This window comes from Sapajus apella, unplaced genomic scaffold (genome assembly GCF_009761245.1).
Source record: "Sapajus apella isolate SASKATOON/1434 unplaced genomic scaffold, GSC_monkey_1.0 scaffold12, whole genome shotgun sequence".
Lineage (NCBI taxonomy): Eukaryota > Metazoa > Chordata > Mammalia > Primates > Cebidae > Sapajus > Sapajus apella.
In genome coordinates, this window is record NW_022436952.1 from 4,825,175 (window position 1) to 4,853,156 (window position 27,982).

At 53.4% G+C, this 27,982-nt stretch overlaps 3 protein-coding genes, 1 long non-coding RNA gene and 1 other non-coding gene across 8 annotated transcripts in view; all 5 read left to right on the forward strand.

The window, feature by feature from the left end:
• The window catches only part of CACNB1 (calcium voltage-gated channel auxiliary subunit beta 1), an 18,999-nt gene extending 12,321 nt beyond the window's left edge, over positions 1 to 6,678 (forward strand). For 3 of the 4 annotated variants that reach the window (XM_032279243.1, XM_032279244.1, XM_032279246.1), the window contains 3 exons: positions 2,370 to 2,465; positions 2,922 to 3,107; positions 4,808 to 6,678. In XM_032279243.1, the coding sequence (XP_032135134.1) occupies positions 2,370 to 2,465; positions 2,922 to 3,107; positions 4,808 to 5,272 (747 nt within the window). In that variant the 3' untranslated portion in view covers positions 5,273 to 6,678. Of the gene's footprint in view, positions 1 to 2,369; positions 2,466 to 2,921; positions 3,321 to 4,807 lie in introns of those variants that run through there. The other variant, XM_032279247.1, reaches the window with a different exon arrangement.
• Positions 5,888 to 22,103, forward strand: ARL5C (ADP ribosylation factor like GTPase 5C). Its single transcript, XM_032279357.1, has 6 exons — positions 5,888 to 5,929; positions 13,696 to 13,879; positions 14,713 to 14,773; positions 16,854 to 17,001; positions 17,772 to 17,855; positions 21,857 to 22,103. Exons 1-6 carry the CDS (start codon positions 5,888 to 5,890, stop codon positions 21,953 to 21,955), a joined length of 618 nt encoding a protein of 205 aa, XP_032135248.1. The 3' UTR covers positions 21,956 to 22,103.
• A 1,412-nt stretch (positions 22,104 to 23,515) lies between these two features.
• Positions 23,516 to 24,929, forward strand: LOC116552530. The gene is made up of 2 exons (XR_004269428.1): positions 23,516 to 24,259; positions 24,567 to 24,929. It is a non-coding gene; the product is annotated as an uncharacterized LOC116552530 (long non-coding RNA).
• TRNAC-GCA lies at positions 24,400 to 24,471 on the forward strand. The gene has a single exon. It is a non-coding gene; the product is annotated as a tRNA-Cys (tRNA).
• Positions 24,930 to 26,497: 1,568 nt separating the features above from the next.
• Positions 26,498 to 27,982, forward strand: part of PLXDC1 (plexin domain containing 1) — a 76,968-nt gene continuing 75,483 nt past the window's right edge. The window contains 1 exon segment of the mRNA XM_032279254.1: positions 26,498 to 26,803. Coding sequence (XP_032135145.1) covers positions 26,728 to 26,803 — 76 coding nt within the window. The 5' untranslated portion in view covers positions 26,498 to 26,727.

The following is a 27,982-nucleotide window of genomic DNA, read 5'->3' on the forward strand; positions in this document are numbered from 1 at the left end:
AACCAACCCAGGATCATGTGTTGACTTTTATTTATTTATTTATTTATTTATTTATTTATTTATTTATTTATTTTTTTGAGACGGAGTTTCGCTCTTGTTACCCAGGCTGGAGTGCAATGGCGCGATCTCGGCTCACCGCAACCTCCGCCTCCTGAGTTCAGGCAATTCTCCTGCCTCAGCCTCCTGAGTAGCTGGGACTACAGGCACGCGCCACCATGCCCAGCTAATTTTTTGTAGTTTTAGTAGAGACAGGGTTTCACCATGTTGACCAGGATGGTCTTGATCTCTTGACCTTGTGATCCACCCACCTCGGCCTCCCAAAGTGCTGGGATTACAGGCTTGAGCCACCGCGCCCGGCCTATTTTTTTTTTTTTTGAGACAGAATCTCGCTCTGCTGCCCAGGCTGGAGTGTAGTGGCATGATCTCTGCTCACTGCAACCTCTGCCTCCTAGGTTCAAGCGATTCTCCTGCCTCAGCCTCCTGAGTAGCTGGGATTACAGACATGCATCACCACGTCCGGCTAATTTTTGTATTTTTAGTAGAGACGGAGTTTCACCATGTTGGTCAGGCTGGTCTCAAACTCCTGACCTAGTCCTCCTAAAGTGCTGGGATTACAGGTCTGAGCCACCGTGCCCAGGCGACTTTTTTTTTTTTTTTTTTTTTTTTTCAAAGACAGAGTCTTATTCTGTTGCCCAGGCTGGAGTGCAGTGGCAGGATCTCGGCTTACCTCAACCTCTGCCTCCCGAGTTCAAGTGATTTCATGTCTCAGCCTTCAGAGTAGCTGGGACTACAGGTGTGTGCCACCATGCCCAGCTAATGTTTTACTGTTATTTTTTAGTAGAGACAGGGTTTCACCATGTTGGCCACGCTGGTCTTGAACTCTTGGCCTCAGGTGATCCACCTGCCTCAGCCTCCCAAAGTGCTGCATAACAGGCATGAGCCACGGTGCTCGGTGATCTCGGCTCACAGTCAACTTCTTGGGCTCAAGGAATCCTCGTACCTCAGCTTCCTTCGTAGCTGAGACCACAGGTGCACACCATCACACCTGGCTACGTTTTGTATTTTTTTTCTAGAGATGGGATTTCGCCAGGTTGCCCAGGCTGGCCTCAAACTCCTGGGCTCACACCTCAGCCGCCCAAAGTGCTGAATTACCACGCCCGGCCTAGTTTTCTTTAATCTGGAAGGGTTCCCCAGCCTTTCTTGACTTTTCACGACACTGATGTTTAGGGAGAGTACAGGTCAGCTATTTTATAGACTGCCTGTCCCTCCGTGTGCGTTTGTGGGATCGTTCTTCATGATTAGCTCCAGGTTTTGCATTATTATAATTGTTGTCGTCGTTGAGATGAGAATACTAATAGTAGCTAGCTGACAGGATCGTTGTCAGGACTGACTCCATGTGTGAAAAGCACAGAATAATGCTGGTCTGTAGCAAGTGCCCCACACAGGAAGACTGTTTTACTTTGGTTAATATGGAGGGTGTGGCTGGCTCAGAGGCTCATGCCTATAATCCCAGCACTTTGAGAGGCTGAGACAAGCAGATCACTTGAGGCCAGGAGTTTGAGACCAGCCTGGGTAACGTAATAAGACCCTGTTTCTATAAAAAAATTTTTAAAAAGCGGAGTATAGTGGCATGTGCCTGTAGCCCTAGTTACTCAGGAGGCTAGGCTGGAGGCTTGCTTGAGCCCAGGGTATAGTGAACTATGAGCACACCGCTGCACTTCAGCCTGGGCGACAGAGCGAGAACCAGCCTCTAAAATAAAAAAGGCCGGGTGTGGTGGCTCAAGCCTGTAATCCCAGCACTTTGTGAGGCCAAGATGGGCAGATCACCTGAAGTCATCAGTTTAAGACCACATGGAAAAACCCCGTCTCTACTAAAAATACAAAAAAAATTACAAAAAAAAAAAATAGCTGGGTGTGGTGGTGGGCACCTATAATCCCAGCTACTCGGGAGGTTGAGGCAGGAGAATCCGGGAGGCGGAGGTTGAGGTCAGCCAAGATCGTACCATTGCACCCCAGCTTGGGTGACAGAGCAAAACTTATTAAAAGTTATTTAATAAGCAACACTTATTAAAAAATAAAATAAATTTAAAAATGGAGGGTGGGCAGGCCTATAAACAAGGTTAGAGAAGTTGGGAAGGAGAATCACTACCCTTGTAGCCCCTAAGGAAGGCGGACATGAGACCAGGAGACAGCCTGAGCATTGCATAGGGTAGACACAGGGCTGCTGAGGTCCCTTCTGCAGGGGTGCCCAGGGCTGAGAGTTATGGAGCATTCAAGGGCCCTAACACTCGCTCTCCATGCTGATGCAACCAGGACCCGCCTCTCTGACTGGGTGCATTGCCTGAGTCTTTTGTCCCTCTGCAAACCAGGTACTTCAGAGGCTCATCAAGTCCCGAGGGAAGTCTCAGTCCAAACACCTCAACGTCCAAATAGCGGCCTCGGAAAAGCTGGCACAGTGCCCCCCTGTGAGTGCCAAGATCCTGGGGAAGGGAAGGGAGGGAGCGAGGGAGGGCACTTGGGTCGTCCTGGTTTCCTCTGGCCTGCACGAGAGACAGAGTGACCAGGAACACCTGGGTCAGGCCCGTAGGTGCAGACTGGTCTTCCGGGAGGAGCGCAGGTCTGTCAGTCGAGGACTGGGTTCAAGCCCCAGAAGCACCCTTTCTGTGGAGAGTCAAGCCCTCTCTCCAGCCTTGGTTGCCTTATCTTTAGAATGAGGGAGTTGGACAGAGTGCCAAAACGGCTTGCAGTTCTGCTAATCTGTACATCTGAGAGCCCTCCTTCCCTTCTTCCACATCCAGAGGCCTCTTTTTAACCTTGTCCTTCAATCCCTTGACTCTACCCACTGCACCCAGGCCACACCCTCAACCCCCTTGGCCACGCCCCACTCATCCCAGCCCCGTCCCCTAACCCCGCCTCCACAGGAAATGTTTGACATCATCCTGGACGAGAACCAGTTGGAGGATGCCTGCGAGCACCTGGCAGAGTACTTGGAAGCCTATTGGAAGGCCACACACCCGCCCAGCAGCACGCCACCCAACCCGCTGCTGAACCGCACCATGGCTACCGCAGCCCTGGCTGCCAGCCCTGCCCCTGTCTCCAACCTCCAGGTACAGGTGCTCACCTCGCTCAGGAGAAACCTCAGCTTCTGGGGCGGGCTGGAGTCCTCGCAGCGGGGCAGCGCGGTGCCCCAGGAGCAGGAACACGCCATGTAGTGGGTGCCCTGCCCGTCTTCCCTCCCGCTCAGGGGTCAGAACTGGAGTACAGGGAACATGGAGGAGGAAGGGAAGAGCTTTATTTTGTAAAAAATGTGATGAGTGGCAGCTTCTGGTGTCTGTGGTTTTTGATGGGTCTGGGGCTTCTGGTGCTGGCTTCCTGGGCCTGGTGCCATAGGACCGCATCTGCTGCCTGCTGGATCTCAGGCCTGATGGGGGCCCTTTTAAGGCAAGGGGCTAGGAAGGACGTGCGAGGTAGACTGGTACACTCATTCGCTGGACTCCACACCCTGTTTAGACCCAACAGAGCAGGGGCCCTCAGAGCTAGGAGGGCTGACTCTCCCTATTAAACCTGGACTCTCCCTCCCTGGAACCCTGACTCCTCAAGGCCCCTCAAGAGGGACCCAGAATGTGGGATCTTCTATAACTTGATGCGGAACCTTCCACCATTCTCCCAGTTAAAGAGTCCAGGAAAGGCCCTCCCATGGGAGCCCAGCCTGCCTCGCCCTCCTCCGGAGCAAGCCACAGCCTGTCTCTTGATCCCACACCATTAAGTATAAGGTTCTAGGTGAGAGTCAGAAGAAACCCATGAAATCATTCTAGACTGTAGCTTTCAAATTCGTTTTCAGCAACACAGCCCATTTGTTCAATGAATCTTATGTGGAAGCTGAGGATGTAGATAATGCATCCTTGCTCTGCCCTATGAGGAAGCCAGGAGAATGGCCTCCCCTCCACCTCCATGGGGACCCCTGAAGCACTTCTGTGCCCTCCCCACCCCACCCCAGATCTCCAGGCAACAGTTTGGAAACTGCTGCTCAGGTCTAAGCCCCATCAAACTACAACCAAGAAATGAGGCCACAGAGAGGGGAACCGTTTGCTCAGGATCACACAGCTTGAAGTGGCGGGGGAGGGACTGGAACCTCTCTTGTGCCCCACTGCCACAAGACATTTGGTGATGAGGACACTGGGCCACCTCTTCATCTTCAGTAGGAGGGGGAGACCCAGCGGCCTTCCCCAGCTTGCTGCTTTGAGTCCTTGTTGGGGCCAGGGGAGGAATCCCATCAGCCTTGGAGACGGTGTCATCTGCCTAGGGAATGGTGGGAGAAGCATGGGGTTCTGGAAGCCTGAGATTGGGGTCTCGTGATTTGAAGCTAGGGTCAGCAGGTTTGAGCTGAAATCTCCTGTTAATATATTTGGAAAACTGAAGGCAATGACTAACCCAATCAGCCACTAATGAGTGGCAGTACTTAGCTGTTAATGATGATTAACCCCAAGTAGCATTAATGACACGCACCGAGGAAGTGGTGACTCATGGCTCACTCATGGCTGTCGGCCATGGTTGCCCTGAGAGTTCCTGTGTCCTCACATCTGTTGAAGGTCAGGTGTCCCCTGTCCGGAGAGAGGAATGAATGGCCTGAGGTCTGTCCTCTGGCTGGGCTCCAGAGCCATTTGTCCCCGGGGCCCCTCCCCTAGAGCCAGCACCCTCCTTCACCCAGGCCAGCCGTCTTCGTGCTGTCACTAACCTGCCTTGCTTTGTTGTGTTCTTCTCACCCCTGCCTGATCTGCATGGTGTGTGATGTCCGTCTGCTAACCAGGGACCCTACCTTGCTTCCGGGGACCAGCCGCTGGAACGGGCCACCGGGGAGCACGGCAGCGTGCACGAGTACCCAGGGGAGCTGGGCCAGCCCCCAGGCCTTTACCCCAGCAGCCACCCACCAGGCCGGGCGGGCACGCTGCGGGCACTGTCCCGCCAAGACACTTTTGATGCCGACACCCCCGGCAGCCGAAACTCTGCCTACACGGAGCTGGGAGACTCATGTGTGGACATGGAGACTGACCCCTCAGAGGGGCCAGGGCTCGGAGACCCTGCAGGAGGCGGCACCCCCCCAGCCCGACAGGGATCCTGGGAGGACGAGGAAGAAGACTATGAGGAAGAGCTGACCGACAACCGGAACCGGGGCCGGAATAAGGCCCGCTACTGCGCTGAGGGTGGGGGTCCAGTGTTGGGGCGCAACAAGAATGAGCTGGAGGGCTGGGGACGAGGCGTCTACATCCGCTGAGGGGCAGGGGCCACGCGGCGGGAGGAAGGGCCCTGAGCCCGGGGGAGGGGAGGGAGCGAGGGGCTCACACTCGACATGTATCCGCCTCCAGGGGGCGCTGTCGCCCTCCTTTCAGATGCCTTGCTCAAAGCTTGGGGTTTCTCCGGTGTTATCTATCATCCCAGCTCCCGGGTGGCCCTTAAGCCCCAGCTGTCGGTTTTTACCTGCCTGTTGCGAATGGATGGGGGATACCCACCTTTCTGAAGTGTCCCCTTTCTCCCATCTTAAGGGGCTCTCCTCCCTCACCCTCCTAAAGAAAAGGTGCACTTCCTGAACTCTTTCTCCTCGGGGCCCTCAGTGACGGTCCTAAGCGGGATGACCCTTCTCCCAGGCTGCAGTATGGGGGAAGGGCTGGGCGCTTTTCCTGGAGAGGGAGGCCACAGATTCTTTCCCAGGGGGCTCTCTTCCCCAGACCCCAGATCCAGGGTCCCTCCCTGCCTGCCCCATCCTCCCAGCTTCCTGGCAGCATCGTCTGGTCAGTGAAAGCTACAGCATGGGCACCCCATGGGGAGCTTGTCTCGGGGAGGGTTCTGGGTGGAAGCTGGCAGGCATCAGACACAGCACCCTCTAACCTCCATGGCCATGGCAACGTCCAGGGCCCAGAACCCTGAAGAGTGGGTAGCCTGAGACGCTGCTCCCCACCCCCACCTCCATGCCTCAGCCTTCGCCTACCCCAGGAATGAGCTTGGCCTCCAACACCCCTTGCCTGCTGCCATTAGAAGAGGGGCCCCTCTGCATCTGAGCCCCACCCCTGTGCCACCTGGGTGTGGAGCCCATGGAACACTCTGGTCCGCCTCATTTTAAACCAAAAAATTGCTCCTTCACCCTCATCCTGAGGCCCCAGGGGAGAGGACCCGTGGGTTGGTGCCCAAGAGGTGACCACCACCCCAGGGGTTGCCTTGGGACCTTGGATCTCCTCTGGGGGGCTTGGCTGCTGCTGTTGCTGCTCTGTATTTGCCTCTCGTGATTCTGTTACCCATGTCCACTTCCCCCAGGAGAGGCCTTGGTACCCCCTCTCCCCTGGGGCATCCCTCTGCCTCGGCATCCCTATAGCCCAGCAGCCCTGCCCCTCCCCAGCATCCCAGCTGGGCCAGAGAGAGCCGACTGTGCCAACAAGGACTGGGCCCTGCCCGGCTGCCCGCCTCAGGGATGGGCACCTCATGCCTGTCTCGCCACCTCCTGTGCCAATGTCCCACCCTCCCCCGGGGGGTGGGGTGCAGCTTCCACTTACTGATTAGATGACACCACTGCCCACCCTCTCCCCCTCCCTGTCTGGTGTCCTGTGCCCCCATCTGTCTGTCTATATTTGTCTGTACTCCCCTAGGAGAAGTATTTTGCCATATATAAAACCACTGTCCTGTCCTTTGTGACTGCCTCCCAAGCCTGCTTCTTTGTCCTTGCCACATAGTCGTCAGCCTAGGCACCTGGGAGCTGCCGACATGTGGGGGGAATTGAAGGGGTGGGTGCAGGAAGAAGCTGTGCCCTGAGTCGTTGACTCAAAAGGAGAGATGATCCTTTGACTTTGGCCCTCTGACGGATTATGCCCAAGCCAGGAGCTGCTTGGGCAGTCCCCGCTCTGCACTGGCCCTGAGCCCCTCACCTGTCTCTCCACAAGCAGAGCCAGAGGCAGTGTGAAGCTCGGTGTTGCTCAGTGGGTGAGATCTAGACCCACTGGTGCAATGTCTTAAATGTACATGCTTGTTTTTCTGCTCTTGTTGCCTCGCTGCACCCCAACACCTCGGGACAGGGAGGGGCTGAGCTTCTGGCTCCACTAATGTCCCCCTTGTCCCTGCTAACCAGCTTTGGAGGCAGAGAGGCAGACTACTTGTGGCAGCAGGTCAGAAAATCAGGGATTCTGCCAGTTCCAGACAAAGTCAGCAGGTGAGTGGACCCATCCCTGCTCTCCCCAGCTGGTAGGATGTGGACTTCTGACAGTTACTGCAGCCACCTGTGTCCTACCTCACACAGTACCCTTAAAGTATTTCCCCGCCCTCCTGGTTCTTGTTTCTTCTTCTTTTTTTTTTTTTTTTTTTTTTTGAGAGAGAGTTTTTCTCTTTTTTCCCAGGCTAGAGTACAATGGCACGATCTCAGCTCACTGCAACCTCCACATCCCGGGTTCCATTGAATCTCTTGCCTCAGCCATCTAAGTAGCTGGGATTACAGGCGTGCGTCACCATGCCCAGCAAAATTGTGTGTTTTTAGTAGAGACGGGGTTTAACCATGTTGGCCAGGCTGGGCTTCAGCTCTTGACCTCAGGTGATCTGCCGGACTTGGCCTCCCAAAGTGCTGGGATTACAGGCGTGAGCCACCACGCCCGCCCTGGTTCTTGTTTTTGCACTGATAGCCCTGGAGGACTAGAGTTCCTGAGTCCACCACCTGAGTTCTGAGGCCCAACATGTGTGAGTGTGTGTGTGTGTGTGTGTGTGTGTGTGTGTGTGTGTGGAGGGCAACAGACATCCCCAAGACCCTACAGATGAGGAGTTAGTGGATCAAAGAAGAATTGGGCAGGCCCAGAGGTCAAGTGGTTGACGCCAGTTCCCGGGGAGCCAATGGTAACGTTGATGAGCACCTAGTCTCTGCCTTCCAGCATAGTGTATTTCCCAATGTCTTCCTACACAGTCATTCATTCCTGTGTTTCTTCCTTGAACAAACATTTATTGAGCACCTCCTATGTACCAGGCACAAGTCTAAGTAGGGGCCATAGATGATTTCAGTACAGTATAATGTGCTGTCTGCTGTGGGAGCACTGGGTACTGTGGGAACCTGGAAGAGGGGCTAGTCCCATAACCTGGGGAGGTCAGCTGAGGCTTTCTGGCGGAGGGGAGGCTTAAGTAGAGTCAAGAAGCATGGTTAGCAGACAAGTGGGGGAAGTGTTCAAGGCAGAGAAAGCAGGACACATGCATGACATGTTCTTGGCACCTCACCAGCAAAGTGTGCACTCAAGGTGGTGGCCAGAGAACGGTTGGCAGGAGCAGGTCACAGTGGGCCTTGAGTCACTTTAAGGAGTTTGGGCTTTGTCCTGAAACTAGTGTGCAGAAATGGAAGGATTGTAAGCAACTAGCAAGACTGCGTTGTTAGCAGTTTGGCACATAGATTGGAAGGCCTAGCTTGGAAACAGCTGTGATAATCCAGGTGCGAAAGGAGGGTTTTCCTAGGCCACAGCAGTGGGACCAGAAGGGAGGTAAAGAGGCCAGAGACATCTAGCAGTCAGATGGCCGGGCGTGGTGGCTCAGGCCTGTCATCCCAGCACTTTAGGAGGCTGGGCTGGCAGGACTGCTTGAGCCCAGGAGTTTGAGACTCTTTTATGCAACACGGTGAGACCCACGTTTCTACAAAAACTTTAAAAATTAGGCTGGGCGTGGTGGCTTATGATTGTAATCCCAGCACTTTGGGAGGCCAAGGTGGGCAGATCACCTGAGGTCAGGAGATCGAGACCAGCCTGAACAACATGGAGAAACCCCATCTTAAAAAAAAAAAATTAGCTGGGTGTGTAGTCGCAGCTACTCAGGAGGCTGTGATAGGAAGGCTGAGGTGGGGAGGATCTCTTGAGCCCAGGAAGTCAAGGCTGCAGTGAGCTATGATCGCACCGCTGCATTCCAGCCTGGGTGACAAAGTGAGGCCCTGTCTCAATAAATTAAATAAATAAATATTAGAATCTTGAGCTCTTAGAGAGTAATTGTAGGTGGTAATAAGAGAAAGGGAGGTGGCTGGGCGTGGTGGCTCCCAGCACTTTGGGAGGCCGAGGCAGGTGGATCGCCTGAGGTCAGGAATTCAAGACCAGCCTGGCCAACATGTGGCAAAACCCTGTCTCTACTAAAAATACAAAAATTGGTCAGGCACAGTGGCACAGGCCTCCAGCCACTCTGGAGGCTGAGGCAGGAGAATCACTTAAACGCAGGAAGCAGAGTCTGTGGTGAGCTGAGACCATGTCACTGTACTCCAGCCTAGATGACGGAGCGAGACTCTGTCTCCAAAAAAAAAAAAGAGAAAGAGAGGTGACTGCTGATGGTGGTCTTCCGAGCAAAAGCAGATGAAAAAAATCAAAGAATTTAGGGGCAGAAGTGATCAGTCCATCTTTGGTCAAAGTGGGTTTGAGGTGCCTGTGGGACATTCGAGAAGAGAAGAGGAGGCTGGGCACAGTGGCTCATGCCTGTAATCCCAGAACTTTGGGAAGACCAGGTAGGCAGATCAGTTGAGGTTGGGAATTCAAGACCAGACTGGGCAACATGGTGAAACCTCATCTCTACTAAAAGTACAAAAATTACCTGGGTGTGGTGGTGGGTACATGTAACCCTAGCTACTCGAGACGCTGAGGCAGCAGGAGAATTGCTTGAAGCTGGGAGGCGGAAGTTGCAGTGAACTGAGAATGCGCCGCTGCACTCCAGCCTGAGTGACAGAGCGAGACTCTATCTCAAAAAAAAAAAAAAAAAAAAGAGAGAGAGAGAAAAGACAGCTGGGTACATGGTCTGGAGCTCCACAGAGAGGTCTGGAGTGGAGTCTGATGTTCTGAATCAAGGTCGGGCATTATTAACTCCAGTTTACAAAGTTCAGAGCGGTTAAACTATTTGACTGCAGTTACACAGCCATGGGGCAAGGATTTGAACTCAGATATATGGATGCCAAGTTCTGTGGTGCCTTTGACCCCCAAGTTCAATGCTAATTCCTTTACCCCAGGATGCATCAGCTTCTGCAAGGGTGGGGGTTGGGGATTGGGAAGGAGGAAGCGGGGGTCTGAATGCATTTCTGTCTGTGTCTCATGTGCCTTCTGCTTGAAATTGCATTTGCAAGCCAGGCATGGTGGCTCACACCTGTAATCCCAGTACTTTGGGAGGCCGAGGTGGGTGGATCACTTGAGGTCAGGAGTTTGAGACCAGCCTGGCAAACATGGGGAAACCCCGTCTCTACTAAAAGTACAAAAATTAGCCAGGTGTGGTGGCTGGCGCCTATAATCCCAGCTACTTGGGAGGCTGAGGCAGGAGAATAGCTTGAACCCGGGAGGTGGAGGTTGCAGTGAGCTGAGATCGCACCACTGAACTCCAGCCTGGGCAACAGAGCGAAACTCCAACTCATAAAAAAAGAAAGAAAAAAAGAAAGAAATTGCACTTTCTCAGAACTTGCAGGCAAGTCATTTCTAGCTGGCTTGGAGAGACTGCGAGATGGGGGCAGATTCTTGTTTCTTGGTAACCAGAAGCTCTCAACTAACTCTGGTGACACCATCAGCAAGTTAGTGTTTGTCAACGTGTGAGGATTTCAACAACCATGGTCAGCTGAGACCTGGCAGGAACCGAGGGACTGGGGACCCCTCCTACCTGGGACCTTCATTTCCTTCCCTGACTAGCTGCTCCTGTCTTTGCAGTGGATTCTGTTCCAGAATGAGCTGGTGTGGGAGAAGCCCAGGTCCCTGGTGTGGCCTAAAGTTTCCAGTGTTCTACAAAAAAGTCAACTAGGCTGAGGCCACCATGGTCCAGGGACAAGGGGGTGTCCCAATTCAGTATACTAGAAAAAAACTTTGTCTTAGCTCCAATAATCTCTTCTTCAGAGAAGGGTGCCTTGCTTCCCTACTAAATTAGGCCTTCTTACTCACTGTCTGTCAGAGGTTTTTTTTTGTGTGTGTATGTCTGTGTGCCTGTGTGTATCTGTCTCTCCTTCTAGAACATAAGTGCCACAGAAACCCAGACTGGGACTGGGAGCAGTGGCTCACGCCTGTAATCCCAGCACTTCAGGAGGCTGAGGCAGGAGGATTGTTTGAGTCCAGGAGTTTGAGACCAATGGCAAAACCCATCTCTACAAGAAAAAAAAAAAAAAAAAAAAAAAAAAAACCACCCACACACACACACACAAAACACAAAAATTACAAACCACACACACACACACAAAACACAAAAATCAGCTGGGAGTGGTGGCTTGCACCTCTAGTCCCAGCTACTTGGGAAGCTGAGGTGGGAGGATCGCTTGAGCCTGGAAGGTTGAGGCTGCAGTGAGCTGTGATCCTGCCCTGGACTCCAGCCCGGGCGACAGAGCGAGACTCTGTCTCAAAAACCAAACCAAAACAAAAATATAAAGACCTGGACTGGGTCTGTTTTGTCACTTCACGTGTTTCCTGGCTCGTATTTGTCAAATTGATGATTAAATGAATGAATGCTTCCTAAGATCCAGATCCTGGGCCTCAAAGCAAAGGCAGATCTTCCCTTCTGTTTTTCTATTTTCTTATTTTCTCTTTAAATAATTTTATTGTATTTTATTTTAATCAGGCAGCCTCCCGAGCCAGAGTATGCTCAGAGAAATCCGCTCTCCTTTTCTGTTTACTGAATGTATTTCCGGCTTGCAGAGTGTCACTTTCAATTCTGCAAAGAGGAGGTGGGGAGGGCAGCATGCGCTCAGAGGTTCCTCCCCCAACCCCCTATCCCTGGGAAACAGATGGTAAAATGCTTAAGACAAGGCTGCTTCCCTCAGCGCCCTCGGTGCCCCACCCCCCAGCCCCAGTCTTAGCTCCTTGTCTCCAAAGGCTGAAATGAAATCAGCCCAGACGGACTCTGGCCGTCAACTCTATCCATCCAACTCTGGGCACCAAGCTGGGTGGGATGCAAGTCTGTATTTAGTGAGCTATTTTCCTTCTTCCTCCTGCAAGCTTCCCAGCCTTCCTCAATCCTCTTACACTTGTGTTCACCTTCCTTTTTTAATACTCCAAGTGCCATTTCTCAGGCTGTAGTTTAACTCATTCTGTCTTAGTCTGACAGCAACACATTCCTCCTGTGTGCCGGACTCTGGACCATGCAGGGAGCGGCTGGCACATGCTGGTGAACAACATATCAACCCCGCCCTAGGATGCACAGTTGATGGGAGGAAACAGACTTGCCCGTCTATAATCCCAGTGTAGGGAGAAGCCCCATGTGGCTGGAGAGCCAAGCCAGGGCTGGGGAAGCAGGTGGCTTTTATGGAGGGGAGCTAAAAGGTCTCAGGCATTCTCCTTTCTGAGAAGGTGAAAGGCACTCAAGGAGGAAATGCAGCAGCAAAGGCACGGTCAGAAAGAGCTGGGCAGGTGGGGGCAGGAAGCAATAGATGCAGAGCCGGGGAGAAAAGCCTGCGAAGGCAAGTGGGGGCTGTTCATGGAGGGTCTTGAACGTCAGGTGGGGACTCATCTGAATCCACTGAGCAATAGGGAGCCATTGAAGGTTTATGAGCTGATGGAGTTACAGACTGTGAGCTGTGCTTTAGGAAGGTTAAGTAGGACCATGGGGGAGGATGCCCTGGGAAAGGAGAGGTAGAGGCAGGGAGACTAGTTAAAGAGTTGTTACTGGCCAGACGTGGTGGCTCATACCTGTAATCTCAGCCTTTTGAGAGGCCAAGGCGGGCGGATCATGAGGTCAGGAGTTCAAGACCAGCCTGGCTAACATGGTGAAACCCCGTCTCTACTAAAAATACAAAAATTAGCTGGGTGTGGTGGCACGTGCCTGTAGGCTCAGCTAATCAGGAGGCTGAGAGAGAATTACTTGAAGCTGGGAGGCAGGGGTTGCAGTGAGCTGAGAACGCACTACTGCACTCCAGCCTGGATGACAGAGTGAGACTTCATCATGCACACACACAAAAAATACAAAAATTAGCCTGGCATAGTGGTGGGCACCTGTAATCCCAGTTACTCAGGAGGTGGAGGCAGGAGAATTGCTTGAAACCGGGAGGAGGAGGTTGCAGCGAGCCGAGATCCACCACTGCACTCCAGCCTGGGTGACAGAGCAAGACTCCATCTCCAAAAAAATAAAAATAAAAAAGAGGTTGTTACCTTCATGGAGGGTTGTTACCTTAGTGGAGGTTGTAGGAGGGCAGTGCAGTGGGAGGGAAGGAGCTGGTGTCCCGGAGTATTGGCTGGATCTCCTGTTAACCACCCCCGCAGCCAGAGGGTGATTTGCCTTTTCAACTTCTCTTTTTGTTTTCTGTTTTTTCCCAGCTTAAGCAAAGAAAGAAATGTACAGAAACTCCCCCTTCGATTGCCTCCCTCCTCCTGGCCTCCTGGTTCTCTGTTGGCCCCTGTACTCCTCTGCCAGGTATCTGGGGCCACTCTGTAGGGTCTCCAGATGGAGGATCTCTCCTCATGCTCCCCACTTTTGGGGGTCAGGAAGCTGTGCCTGAGCAGTGAGTTTGTCAGTGAATTGCAGGAGCACTGATTTATCCTAGAAGTTGCCTAGCACCAAGGGGAGACCCTGCCCTTCCCCAAGGGAACACACTTTGAGAAAGCCCACAAGATCCACGCTAGTGAACCGACTGAAGATCTGTGGAGGGTTGGAATATTCTCTCAGCTCAGAGACGATTGGTGAGCCCCGTCTGTCTTATACAGCTGGTAGGTACAGAAAGTGGGTCACCTGGGGTTTTGCTTCAGTCTAGTGCCCTAGACATGGCACTCAGAGGAGGGAGAGCTGGGATCCGGTTCCGGGCGCAGTGCTGAGTCTCCCCTATTTGCGGTGGTGGAGCAGTTCAGCCGGAGAACCCTGGAGTTTTCGAAGGGCGTGGGGAGAGCTGGAGGCTGGAACCACCCCCCCCACCCCTTATTCCTTGGACCTCTCGGGCCCTGGACAGGTAGCTCGTAGTCACTGGGATGTCTATAGCGCCCGTGAAGGGCCAGCGTCCCAGAGGGTTCCCAGGTCTGGTTGGTGACGCATGCGGCTCCCGCAGCTTCATAGACGAAGCATGCCAGACCCTCCCCGGGGGGGCCGGGGCGGGTGCGGAGCTCCGAGCACCAGGCCGACCCCGCTCCAGAGGCCGCTGAGTCCTCCTGCACCTGCCTGGCCCAGGAAGCGCCATGAGACAGCTGATAGCCAAGTTAATGAGCATCTTCGGGAACCAGAGTAAGGGATGCACAGAACATGCAAGCGAACGCTTTGATCTCGCTCTCTTCTGGGACGCCTCTGGTCTGGGGTCGGACGCACTGGGGGACCTCGGGCTCCAAGGGTCGTGTGTGGGAGCTCCTTGCCTGCCCGGCGGTCTCCCCTGCCCCTGTCCCCACCTGCTCCTCTTGGGTCCCCGGGCTTCGGTGCGCCCCAGGACGCAGGGCTAGGCGAGCCTCCTTCCTTCCAGCTAAACGGCACCAGCGGCGGGGATGGGGAGCCGCTGCGGGTTTCCTGAGATTGTGACTTCACGTTCGGCTCTTTCTCAGACACTGTCTCTTGGCAAGCCCTGGACCCTTCAGACACTTTTCTAGAATGTGAAGGGAGGTGGGGGCTCAGCTGTTTTTTCTACGGTCCCGGAGTGGCGCAGGCGTCCGGGCTGGGTGGGAAGTAGACGCGGTACGGTGGCCGGAGGTCCCCAGCCTGCTGGGGGCGCGCTCTCCTTCCTGGGAGGTCGGGTGGGGGCACACAGTCCCTTGGTCATCGGGTTTGGCCCTGACGCTGCCCTTCCTCCGATGCCTCCAGAACACAAGGTTATCATCGTGGGACTGGACAATGCAGGAAAGACCACCATTCTCTACCAGTTGTAAGGGACTCTCGGGCGGCGAGGGTAGAGGGCTGGGCCTCCCACCAGACTGACAGGCATGGGGACCAATCACTGGAGCTCTTCTCAGGGCTCCTGGGCTCCTCTGCAATCCGGTGGAGTGACTGGGAACGCTGCTTGGATCTTCCTAACACAGCGGCTCCTCTGTCTTACAAATCCTGCACCGCACGGGCAACTGTAGCTCCGACTGCTTTCCTCCATCTACTCGGGAACGCTGCAAAACTCAGCTCCAGGCCTGCCAAGTGTCCCAACCTGCCTCTCTGCGCTTCGCTCCCTCTAGCGTCAGACCCGGACCCCCTCTGCCTGTTAACTTTCTTCCCCTTCTTCAAACCCAAAGGCTCATGAGGCCTGGTAGCTCCGGGTCTAGCAAGCCTGGCACAGGCGGGTGGTGCTGAGTAAATGCCGATCGAAGCTTTCCCCGGTATTCGCTCTCTGGACGGTGGTACCGCTCCCATTTTAGAGCCTCCCAAGTACTTTACTTAGGACAAGCTTTTTCATGAAAAAGTAATACAGGCAAATGATTTCAAAAATACATAAAGGAAAATTTCAAACAATGGAGGAGGAATACACAGTGAAAAGTAAGTTTCCTTCTGCACTGTAGCCCCTAGTTTTCCTCCTATTGTAAGTTTGCGGTAACTTTTCAGATGCATTATTTGCATATAAAAGCATGTGTATGTTTTCTATGTCACTTTAAACAAAGCATCTCTCTGATGTCCCTCACTGTGTCTGTTTCATTTTTCTAAACTCTTGCATTTCAAAGTGTGGTCTGGGGCCGGGCGCGGTGGCTCAAGCCTGTAATCCCAGCACTTTGGGAGGCTGAGGCGGGCGGATCACCTGAGGTCAAGAGTTCGAGACCAGTCTGGCCAATATGGTGAAACCTCATCTCTACTAAACACACACACACACACACACACACACACACACACACACACACACACACGGCCTGGTGCAGTGACTCATGTCTGTAATCCCAGCTAATCAGGAGGCTGAGGAAGGAGAATTGCTTGAACCCGGGAGGTGGAGGTTGCAGTGAGCAGAGATTGTACCACTGCATTTCAGCCTACGTGACAGGAGTGAGACTCCATCTTAAAAAATAAGTAAATAAAAATAATTAGCTGGGCATGGTGGCAGGGGCCTGTAGTCCCAGCTACTCGTGGAGAGGCTGAGGGAGAAGAATCACTTGAACCCAGGAGGCGGAGGTTGCAGTGAGCCGAGATGGCACCACTGCACTCCAGCCTGGGTGACAGAGGGAGACTCCATCTTAAAATGCAAAACCGGCCAGGCATGGTGACTTATGCCTGTAATCTCAGTACTTTGGGAGACTAAGACAGGAGGATCGCTAGAGGTCAGGAGTTCGAGACTAGCGCATGAAATGGGGTTTCCAACATGGCAAAACCCCATTTCTACAAAAATTAGCCATGTGTCGGGGGCATGCGCCTGTAATCCCAACCACTTGAGACACTGAGGCAGGAGAATTGCTTGAACCTGGGAGGTGTGACGGTGCCTGTACTCCAGCCTGGGCAACAGAGTGAGACTGTCTCAAAGAAAAGAAATGCAAAACCCTAGGCCCCAGCCCAGACTCTCTGGTCAGACCCTGCATTTTAACAAAACTCTCATGTGATTTAACTGCATATTAAAGTTTAAGGAGGCTGGGTTCTGTGGCTCATGCCTGTAATCCCAGCACTTTGGGAGGCCAAGGCAGGAGGATCTCTTGGCAGGAGCCCAAGGCCAGGAGTTCAAGATTAGCCTGGGCAGCATAGTGAGACCCCATTTCTAAAAAAAAAAAAAATAATATATATATATATATATATATATATGAAATTTGAGGAGACTGCTCCAAGATGTTTCCCCTCTCTGGGGTCCCAGCCAGGGCAGGGCTTGGTCTCATTCCTGTCTTCATTCCCCAGGGCCCAGCCCAGGGCCTGGCCCCTAGCAGGTGCTCAGTGAACCTGGGTGGACTTGTTCTGAGTTCGGTTCAGACTGCTTTGGAAGTAGAGCATTTGGGGGCCAGAGCTGGATGTAGGCTGGACTGAGCACTTGGTGCCCTCTCCTACCTCCCCAGCCTGACCAATGAAGTGGTCCATACGTGTCTCACCATCAGCAGCAAGGTGGAGGAGATCATTCCACGGAAGACCCACTTCCTCATGTGGGACCTAGTGGGGCAGGAGGCTCTGCACTCCACCTGGATCACATATTACTCCAACACCGAGGTGAGGAGGGCACCAGGCTGGAGGGTCTCCAAGGCAGCTGTGTGATATCAGACAGTCACGTAACCTCTCTGAGCCTTGGTTCCTCAACTTGTGAGATAGAGATTATAATGATTGGCAGGGTGTGGTGGCTCACGCTTGTAATCCCAGCACTTTGGGAAGCTGAGGTGGGTGGATCACCTGAGTTCAGGAGTTCAAGACCAGCCTGGCCAACATGGTGAAACCCTGTCTCTACTAAAAATACAAAAATTAGCCAGGTGTGGTGGCTCATGCCTGTAATCCCAGCTACTTGGGAGGCTGAGGGAGAAGAATCGCTTGGACTTGGGAGGCAGAGGTTGCAGTGAGCCAAGATCACACCACCACACTCCAGCCTGGGCAACAGAGCGAGAATTTGTCTCAAAAAACAAAACAAAAAAAAAACAAAAAACCAAACCAAACAAAAATTAGCTGGATGTGGTGGCATGGGCCTGTAATCCTAGCTACTTGGGAGGCTGAGGTGGGAGAACTGCTTGAACCAGGGAGGCGGAAGTTGCAGTGAGCCGAGATCGCGCCACTGTGCTCCAGCCTGGGTGACAAAGTGAGACTCTGTCTCAAAAAAAATTTTTACACAAAATGTAAAAAGACAATTATAATGGAAGGAGGGTGGTGAGATCTTGACCCTGCATGGTTTCTTTTCTCTGGAGCTGGTGCAGAGACCAGTGGGGAAACACAGTGGGCAGAGACACATTTACCAAAGAGAAAGCCCGCCTCTCATGCTACCCTCTGCTGTCCAGTTCAGCATCTTTGTGATTGACAGCACGGACCGGAATTGGCTGCTGACTGCTTGGGCAGAGTTATATAAAATGCTGGCCCATAAGGTAAGCCCCGTGCAGTTGGGACCCCAATGGTAGTAGCTGTGCGCCCTCAGGCTGGTCACTTAGCCTCTCTGAGATTCATTACTGATGTCCCAGGTTTTGAGAGCTTCTACACCAGCAGCATGGGCAGGGCTGGTTTATGCCTGACGAAGGGCATCAGTGCCCTCAGTGCAATTGACTACAGAAGCCAGAGGTGCTGGTTCAAGTTTTAACCCCATCTTTCATTCATTGTGGGACTTTGGACAAGTGACTTCACCTCTCTAATCCTCAGTATCCCCAAGTATAAAATGAGCGGGATCATCAATTCCCACCTATGGGATTGTCATAAAGAGGCTTTCCATGAGCTGCTGGTGTCATTTGATGTGGTTGCTACCACTTTGGCAGGGCTCCCCATCTCTGCCCCATCTGGGCATGGGCCTCTCTTGCTGGGACAGCTGGAGAGGGAGCCAGAGAGGACCTGTGAGGCAGTAGGAAGGCTGGGCCCTAGCAGGCTGCCTGGGGCTGGGCCCCTCTGTCCACAGGCTTCTGCAGGATGCTTCTGTCCTGATCTTTGCTAACAAGCAGGACATGAAGGACTCCATGAGCCTGGTGGAGATCTCCCAGTTCCTTACTCTCAGCACCATCAAAGATCACTCGTGGCATATACAAGGCTGCTGTATATGGGGAAGGGTTAGTGGCCGCCCCACCAGGACCTCCAGGGCCTGGCTGAGCCAATGGATGACTGATCATCAGAATCCTCCTCCTGTCTCTCTCCTGTCAGAATCTGGCTCACAGTTGGCTCCTGGGCCAAGCCAATTGGGCATCTCCCCGCAGTTGAGACATTGTGGGTAAGCCATGAGCAGACAGCATACCGGCTCTCAGGGGCTTGTTCTAGTGGAGAGAGAGATAACACTCCACCTAAACGCAATACATACATACATATATATATATATATATATATACACACACACATATATATATATATTTTTTTTTTTTTTTTGACACGAAGTGTTATTCTTTTCACCCAGGCTGGAGTGCAATGGCACGGTCTCAGCTCACTGCAACCTCTACCTCCCACGTTCAAGCGATTCTCCTGCCTCAGCTTCCCAAGTAGCTGGGATTACAGGCATCTGCCACCATGTCCAGCTAATTTTTATATTTTTAGTAGAGATAGGGTTTCACCTTTTTGGCCAGGCTGGTCTTGAACTCCTGACCACAGGTAATCCACCAGCCTCAGCCTCTCAAAGTGTTGGGATTACAGGCGTGGGCTACCACGCCTGGCTGCAATAATCTTGGGTTCTGAGAAGTGATGTGAAGAATCCCACTGGATACCAGTAATAGAGGGGAGAGGGATAGGTCTGATTTAGTTCTGGTAGTTAGGGCTGGCCTCTCCTAAGAGGTGACTTTTTTTTTTTTTTTTTTGAGACGGAGTTTCGCTCTTGTTACTGAGGCTGGAGTGCAATGGCGCGATCTCGGCTCACCGCAACCTCCGCCTCCTGGGTTCAGTCAATTCTCCTGCCTCAGCCTTCTGAGTAGCTGGGATTACAGGCACGCACCACCATGCCCAGCTGATTTTTTTTTGTATTTTTAGTAGAGACAGGGTTTCACCATGTTGACCAGGATGGTCTCGATCTCTTGACCTCGTGATCCACCTGCCTCGGCCTCCCAAAGTGCTGGGATTACAGGCATGAGCTACCGCGCCCGGCCTAGAGGTGACTTTTGAGCTGAGACCTGAATGAAGAGATGGAGACAGCCATGGGGAGACAGCCCTGGGGAAACCTGGGGGACAAGCCTTCCAGGCAGAAATCATTGACTTGCTCTGACCTTCAACTTCTTATCTGTAAGGAGGAGGATCATCATACCTCCCAGAGTTTCTGTAGAGTAAATGACACAATTCAGTCCACAAATCTTTCTGGAGGTGCTCTCCTTTGTGCCAGGTACTGTTCTAGGCACTGGAGAAACAGCAGTGAGCAGAACAGACAAAAACCAGTAGTGGAGGCAGATGATAAACAAGAAAAATATATAATCAGTTAGAAAATGACGGCCAGGCATGGCAGCTCATACCTGTAATCCCAGCACTTTGGGAAGTGGAGGTGGGTGGATGACCTGAGGTTGGGAGTTTGAGACCAGCCTGACCAACAGGGAGAATCTCCATCTCTACTAAAAATACAAAAATTAGCTGGGCATGGTGGTGCATGCTTGTAATCCCAGCTACTTGGGAGGCTGAGGCAGGAGAATTGCTTGAACTCTGGAGGTGGAGGTTGCGGTGAGCCGAGATTGCACCATTGCACTCCAGCCTGGGCAACAAGAATGAAACTCTGTCTCAAAAAGAAAAGAAAAAAGAAAATGATAAATGGCTTGAGCCCAGGAGTTTGAGAACAGCCTGGACAACAGAGCGAGACTCTGTCTTTACAACAAACAAACAAACAAAAAAACCAAGAAGCCGGGTGTGGTGGGACATACCTGTAGTCCCAGCTACTCAGGAGGTTGAGGCAGGAGAATCACTTAGCCCAGGAGTTCCAGGCTGCAGTGAGCTCCAGTCATGTTGCTGCAGTCCGGTCTGGGTGACAGAGCAAGATCCTGTCTTGATAAATGGGAAGAGGAATAAAGAGTAAGAAACAGAAATTGGGCTGGCACGGTAGTTCATGCCTGTAATTCTAGCGACTGGAGAGTCTGAGGCAGGAGGATAGCTTGAGGCCAGGAGTTGGAATCCAGCCTGGGCAACGTATCCAGACCCCATTTCCAAAAGCAAAGACAAAGAAAAGGCAGATTGGAAGTGTGTGGAGGGAATGCTGCAATTGTAGGTAAGTTATCTGACAAGGGGCACTGAGCAGCTAGCTACTGAGTAATCACCTGAGGGTTTGATGGAGCTGGGCCATGCAGAAAGGGCCTTACATCAGGCCTGGAAAATTCCCTTTCCTCTTAACGTGTCAAGTAGAATCATGGCAGGCTGGGCACCCAGCTACCTCTTTTTTTGAGGCAGGGTCTCACTCTGATGCCCCCAGGCTGGAGTACAGTTGTGCAAACATGGCTCACTGCAGCTTCAACCTCCTGGGCTCAAGTGATCCTCCGACCTCAGCCTCCCTAATAGCTAGGACTACGGGTGCACACCACTATGCCCAGCTAATATTTGCACTTTTTGTAGAGACAAGGTTTGCCATGTTGCCCATGGCTGGTCTCAAACTCCTAGGCTCAAGCGATTCTCCTGCCTCGGCCTCCCAAAGTGTTGGGCTTACAGGAATGAGGTACTGCACCTTGCCCAGTCATCTTTTTGAAGAAGGGGAGACACGTTTCTAGCAGTATCCTTGCCATCCCTTGGGTCAGGAGAACCCTCTCCCACAACCCACAGTCAGTTCAATTAAATCGGCATTTTCTTTCTTTTTTTTTTTTGAGACAGAATTTTGCTCTTGTTGTCCAAGCTGGAGTTCAATGATGCGATCTTGGCTCACGGCAACTTCTACCTCCTGGGTTCAAGCAATTCTCCTGCTTCAGCCTCCCAAGTAGCTGGGATTACAGGCATGTGCCACCATGTCTAGCCAATTTTTGTATTTTTAGTAGAGATGGGGTCTCACCATGTTGGTCAGGCTGGTCTCAAACCCCCGACCTCGGGTGATCTGCTCGCCTTGACCTTCCAAAGTGCTGGCATTGCAGGCATGAACCCCTACTCCCAGCCCATGTCTGCTTTTTCACCACTAACTCCAGAGCCTCGCACAGTACCTGATGCAAAGCAGGTACTCAAGTTAATTTGTCTCTGTTAATTGAATGACTGGATGTAACTTAGGTTCCTGCATCCAGTCCGCTCTGGGTGCTGGGGACTTTAAGACTGTCATTCTCTTGGGATATGCTGATTCTTCCTGTTCTTCCCTCCCTTCAGGCTGCAGGCCAGGCTCCAATGGATCTCAGGCCATGGCTAACTGATGTCCCAGCCTGAAGCCAACCAGAAACTTTGGGGTTTTGCATGGCCCATATGGGTGGAAAACCAAGTGGTTATTTATTACTTTTCTATGGTTCTCTGGTGGGAGCAGCGGCTGCTATGGACAGTGAGATTGACACCATCCTCCCAACTCGTTGCTGAGAAGCTGAACTGCATACCCTGGATTCCTGCAGATAGCACAGCAGAATAAGCTGCCCCTCACGCCATGGCCTCAGGCATCCTTTTTGGAGACATCAGGGAAATGCCATTGCAGAATTAGTAAGTGGAACCCTCTCCTCTCCTCAGCCCTCAGCGTCTCTATAGGAAAAATATGTGTGTGTTAGGAGGCAGATTAAGAGACCCCTGAGGCCGGGTGCAATGGCTCATGCCTGTAATCCCAGCACTTTGGGAGGCTGAGGTAGGTGGATCACTTGAGGTAAGGAGTTCGAGACCAGCCTGGCCAACATAGTGAAACCCCGTCTCTACTAAAAATACCAAAAATTAGCGGGGCATGGTGGCACATGCCTGTAGTCCCAGCTATTTGGGAGGCTGAGGTAGGAGAATCACTTGAATCTGGAGGCAGAGGCTGCTGTGAGCAGAGATTGCACCACTGCACTTCAGCCTGGGCAATGAGAGTGAAACTCTGTCTCAGAAAAAAAAAAGAGACCCATGGAATTGCTCTTCATTTCCTCAAACACACCCGCACCATCAGGCTTTTTGGCCCCTCAGCCATTTTTTGTCCCATTCCCTTTGGGCAAAGGAGATTCCAGAGGGTGAAGGAGGTGGGCTTGAGAAGAGGAGGGCAGAGGCAAAAACTGGAAGGGGAAACAGAGGAGGACAGGACGTCCCAGAGAGGGACAGCCCTTTGCACTGCAGGGATTCCACTCTCGTCTTCCCATTCCCTTGGGGGTGCTGGCTTTGGTCACAGCTCTTGGACTTTCAGCCACTCCATAGCATCCCCCTCACTTCTAGTGTCCTTCCAATGTGAATCCCACTTCTTCCAAATATGCCGGATTCCTACAGGGGCTGCTTATTTTGTTTCTTTGTGTAATGATTTATAAAAATTGTATTAGGATTTTTATAAAGCTGTAATACATGCTATTTTCTCAAGACACAAAAAAGAAAAAAAAAGTTGTAATAAATGCTACTGAAAACTGCTCACCTCTTAGTTCTGCCTTCTCCTCCGCCTGTTCCTCAAACCGGCTTTTGGTCTGATGAGAAGGGGAGGAGTTATCCTGGGGTTGGAAAAGCCCAGGAGACAAGATGGAGATGCGGTCTCTTCATCTGTACATTACTAGATCTGGGACGGTCCTGGGAACAGTCCTTTTCCCAAGCCAGTCAGTGGACATCTGGGGAGTGTCTGGGCATAGATGTAGAGGACCCAGGATTCCTTAATCTAGTGGTTTTTTCCTAAAGAGTGCCTGTGGAGGAAGAACTCGGGAGTTCTAGCCATTCCCACTGTATTTTGTGCTTTAAAAAAAATCGGTATCTTGACGCAACCTTCAGATTAAAACTTTAAGGGAAAGTGGGCTGGGCACGGTGGCTCATGTCTGTAATCCCAGCACTTTGGGAGGCCGAGGTGGGTGGATCACTTGAGGCCAGGAGTTCGAGACCAGCCTGGCCAACATGGAGAAACTCCGTCTCTACTAAAGCACAAAAAATTACCTGGGCATAGCAGCTGGTGCCTTTAATCCCATCTACTCAGGGGCTGAGGCAGGAATATTGCTTGAACCTGGGAGGCGGCGGTTGCGGTGAGCCGAGATCGCGCCACTGCACTCCAGTCTGGGCAACAAGAGCAAAACTCTGTCTCTAAAAATAAAAATGAAAATAGCAAAAGGGAGGCTGAATACCACACCCCTATCCCACAGAAACTTACGTTAACAGTATGGCGTGATGGGGGGATAGCTCGGTGTTTTTTGACTGCAGATCAAGAGGTCCCCAGTTCAAATTCGGGTGCCCCCTCTGCTCTTTGGAGTTCTCGCGTTTTGTTAGTCTCCGGAGGTCCCCTAAAGAGTTCCCGCACAGATGGAAAGAGAGGGAGTCGCAGGCCCTGCCACCCTCTTTTCCTTTGCAGGCGAGTGAAAATGGAGTCCTGGCCCGTACCAGTGGCTCAGCCTGTGTGTATATCCAAGGGTGGAATGCAGTGCAGTGAGAGCGAGGAGCTCGGGGCTGACCCTTGGAACACGGTGCGGGTGGCCCAACCTTGCAATGGCCGGGCGGAGGCGGCGCACCCCCAGGTCGGCCTGGCCAGTGGCCGCGACGGCTCTTCCATCGCTGGAGGGAGGCCGAGTTTCTAAGGGCTGGGCTGGGAAGACAGGCCCGGAGAAGCCGCGTGAGCACGTGGGAGGGAGAAAGAAGCTCCGAGACGTGGCAAGGGGGCTCCTGCAGGGCAGGAGAGTGGGACGCCCCGAAGTGAGAGATTTCGAGACTCCTTCCACACCCCAGGAATACATTTTCTTGCACCGTCAGTGGGAATCTTCAGCTCAGAGCTTTAGGAAACAATCCCTGATTCCAAGTAAGTGAATTTTCTGGGAGTTGTATTTTTTCCACCTCTCGTAAACGTCCCACCCAACTTTCCACTTCCCTTCGGGAGCAGCATACCACGCCTGCGCAGCGGTAACACTAAGGGACTGCCTGCGTTACGTTGCCGATAGAGGGGGTATAGCTCAGTGGTAGAGCATTTGACTGCAGATCAAGAGGTCCCCGGTTCAAATCCGGGTGCCCCCTTTACTAGGTTTTTTTTTTTTTTTTTTTTTTTTCAAGATCCTAAATTTTTTGTCTCGGGTGTCGATTTTTCCTAAACTGTTTGCTTTTCCTCCTAGTGGCAGATGAGCAGCGAGGGACTGCAAGGAACTGGGGATTCAACAGCAATAGCTCTCAAAATGTGGCCCTGGGACCAGCAGCATCACCTGGGTACGCTCGGTCCTCATCCCCGACCTAGGGAATTAGAAACTTGAGGGTGGAGTCCAGAAATCTGTTTTCATATACCCTTCCTATCGCTTGAGTCCAGGAGTTGGAAGCTGCAGTGAGCTATGATCGCGTCACTGCACTCCAGCCTAGGCAACGTTCGAGAACCTGTCTCAAAAAACAAACAAAATCACACACACACACACACACACACCCCTCCAGGTGATTACGATCTCAAGTTCTAGAGGCTTACATTAAAATTCACACGTTTGCTTCTACTATTTCCAAGTTTTTGTTTCACCCTGAGCTCTTCCTGTAAGATACTTTATAAAACAGACCACTAGTTACCCCAGATAGAGGAATGTGTAAAGACACCGGGGTCGGAGCTGGAATCTTTCCTGGGACCTTTCACCTTGACCTCGGGGAAGGCAGGAGGTCGGGGCAACGCGTGGGCAGGCCCGGGAAAGAGGAAACCCGCAGGACGAGGGGGTTGTGGCTCATCATGTGGCCACTTGAGGGCAGCAAGGAGCCGCAGCTGGAGGCGGCTGCCTATCTGATGCTGCTTGAGAGTCCGCCAAATTGGGATTTAAATTAGACGTCAAGACGAACTTACAGACCGGCCTTGCCTTGTTCTATGGTAAGGGGATTTTGCGTTTAGGGCTGGAGGAGGTCGTCCCTGGGACTCTGGGTTCGGCGGAAGGAGGAACCGGCGTTCTACGAGATTAGAGAGCCTTTGTTTCCTTTCTGAGGTCTTTTTTTTGACCTCAGTGCCACGGAATCCGCCTCTTCCAGCCCCACAGATCCCTTGTGTCCCCAGCCATATCCATCCTCCTGGGGAATGTCTCCAACGGCGCTCAGCGTTCGCGCCTCCTTCTCCGCGGTTTTCTAGTCCCTAGGCCCCAGCCCACTAGAAGCCAGGGTGCCCCCTCACCCCGTCTCTCACTCCATCCAGCGCCCCAGCTCCTTGCAGTCACAAGAACGAATTAGGTCAGGGGAGGGAAGAGGTGCCTCCGTGTCCTGACCTGATTCCTTGCCGTCTATTAAATTTACATTGCGGGTATTTTTATTCTGTCCTGGAAGGAAAAAAAAAAAAAAAGATCTATCCCCAGAGCCCGTTAGAAGGTGGCAGCAATTGGGGTGAGCCGTTTCCCGGCCTGGGGCTTGCTCTGAAAATTGATTGGGTCTGGCCCTGAGCAAGCCTGGCCCCAGAGAGGCGGGCGGCCTGGGCTACCGACTCGTGGGGAGGGGTCCAGGCTGCTGCAGAGTAGCAGTTAGCCAGGGCCCCTGCACCCTCATGTCTGCTAGGCTGGGGGACAAAACGGTGCTGGAAATGGGGGGTAGAGGGATGAGGTGGAGTCATGGGAGGGGGATGGGATTCGGGCCCCTCTTGGGGAGAGAAGCTGGGGGTTTTTGCTGCAGGGGGAGATTCCCGGGGGGGGGGGCTGCAGGACAAAGCATCAGAGAGGCACAGAATTCCAAAGAACAAAGTCTCAGAGCTTGAAGGCGCTGGGGGCAGGGGACAGGCAGGGGCCCGTGGCCCAGGGAGGAGGCGCCTGTCCCTTCCTGGGGTCCAGTCCCTCGGGCCTTCTCTCTGCAGCTTTCCCCGGCGGAACAGAGCAGGGAAAGGGAGCCAGGAGCTCAATACGGCGCCCAGGGCGGCTGACGCTTCTAGGGGTTCTCCCAGCCCGAGGGGCTCCCTCCCTGTCCCCTACTCTGCGCCCCTCGCCTTAGGAGCGGCTGCGGGAGCTCTCGGAGAGAGCTCTGTGAGAGCTGAGGGCAGGCGCGGGGAGAGCCCCCCACGACGCCGCGCCCCCCGCCCCGCCCCCTGCCCCAGGTCCCCTCCCCGGACCTAGCCGCCCCCCCCAGCTCCCCGCCTGCTCCCGGAGGCCGCAGCCTCCCGCTCCGCTGGCGCTCTCGCCTCTCCCGCCTGCTCGCCCGGCCCCGCGCTCCGCCGCCTCCTCGCTGCCCGCCCCTCAGCCAGCCCCGGGGACCGCGCGGCAGGACCCGGAGCCGGGGTCCCCTCCCTCATCAGGGCTGGGGTAGCGAGCAGGCCGGGGGCAGGTCCGGGCACCCACCATGCGGGGCGAGCTCTGGCTCCTGATGCTGGTGCTCAGGGAGGCTGCCCGGGCGCTGAGCCCCGAGCCCGGAGCAGGTAGGACTGGCCGGAGTCGGCCCGGGTGGGCCGGGAGTGGGGAGGGGGCGGGAAGGCAGGTGTGGGCATGGGCAGGTGTGGACGGCCTGGCGATGTCCGCGAGTGGAGTATTGTCCGCAGGAGGCCGGGAGCACTGGGGGCTGCGGGCAGGTGGATGGACAGGGACCCCACTTTCCCAAACACACAGGGGGTGTGAGTGACAGTGGAAACACCGAAGCCTGGACCTCTTCTTCCCTCCTGGAAGGATACTGGCGGGACCTTGCGGGGGTGGCGGGTGGCGTGGGGACTCAATGTGGCCATGGGCTCTGAAAGGGGAGTTGTTGGGATCCCTGATCACCCAGGCAAGGCTGGATTCTGAAGAGATGGGAGCTTCGGGAGGCCCCTGCCCCAGCCATGCCTTCTTTTCCTCTTCTCTACCACACCCCCGGAGCCCAAAGCTGACCCAGGCTAAGGGTAGGTGGGAGCAACCAGGGAGATGGTGGAGACACAGCCTCTCTCCCTGGGAAGGCAGCAGCCATTCGGTCACCTTCCCTTACCTATTTGGTGTCAGTAGAGAGGCATTGGCCCCAGGAAGAACCAAATTGCTGCTCCTGCAACCCCAGCCTCAAGGGACCCCCTCCTCACACCTGCTCCATCTGCCCTGGCAGCCTTTGGACTTCAGCTGCTCTGCTCTAGATGGGGCACTGGGGTTGGGGGTGGAGGGAGGCGTCCCATTCTGCACATCCTCTTCCCCTCACCAGTTCTCCAAACTCATCTCTCCCACCTGTAAGTCCTTTCTGAGATCTGCTTGGAATCCCTCATGTTATAACAGGAAGACTAATTTTCATAGCCTCAGTCCTCCTCTCCCCTAGGTGCCTTGACTTTCTTTGGGGTTGGGGAGATGGGTAATTTGCAGCCTAGCCCCTTGACAGAGATGATTAAGAAGATAGAGACCTGGCCGGGTGCGGTGGCTCAAGCCTGTAATCCCAGCACTTTGGGAGGCCGAGGCGGGTGGATCACGAGGTCAAGAGATCGAGACCATCCTGGTCAACATGGTGAAACCCCGTCTCTACTAAAAATACAAAAACATTAGCTGGGCATGGTGGTGCGTGCCTGTAATCCCAGCTACTCAGGAGGCTGAGGCAGGAGAATTGCCTGAACCCAGGAGGCGGAGGTTGCGGTGAGCCGAGATCGCGCCAC

What these genes read in the sequence shown, in the direction of transcription:
- ARL5C (XM_032279357.1), top strand. Translation starts at nt 5,888, where the DNA reads ATGGCCATGGCAACGTCCAGGGCCCAGAACCCTGAAGAGTGG. An exon ending in CCCAGAACCCTGAAGAGTGG is followed by an intron (nt 5,930 to 13,695) that starts GTAGCCTGAGAC and finishes CTAGTGCCCTAG; the next exon opens with ACATGGCACTCAGAGGAGGG. An exon ending in CATATTACTCCAACACCGAG is followed by an intron (nt 17,002 to 17,771) that starts GTGAGGAGGGCA and finishes TCTGCTGTCCAG; the next exon opens with TTCAGCATCTTTGTGATTGA.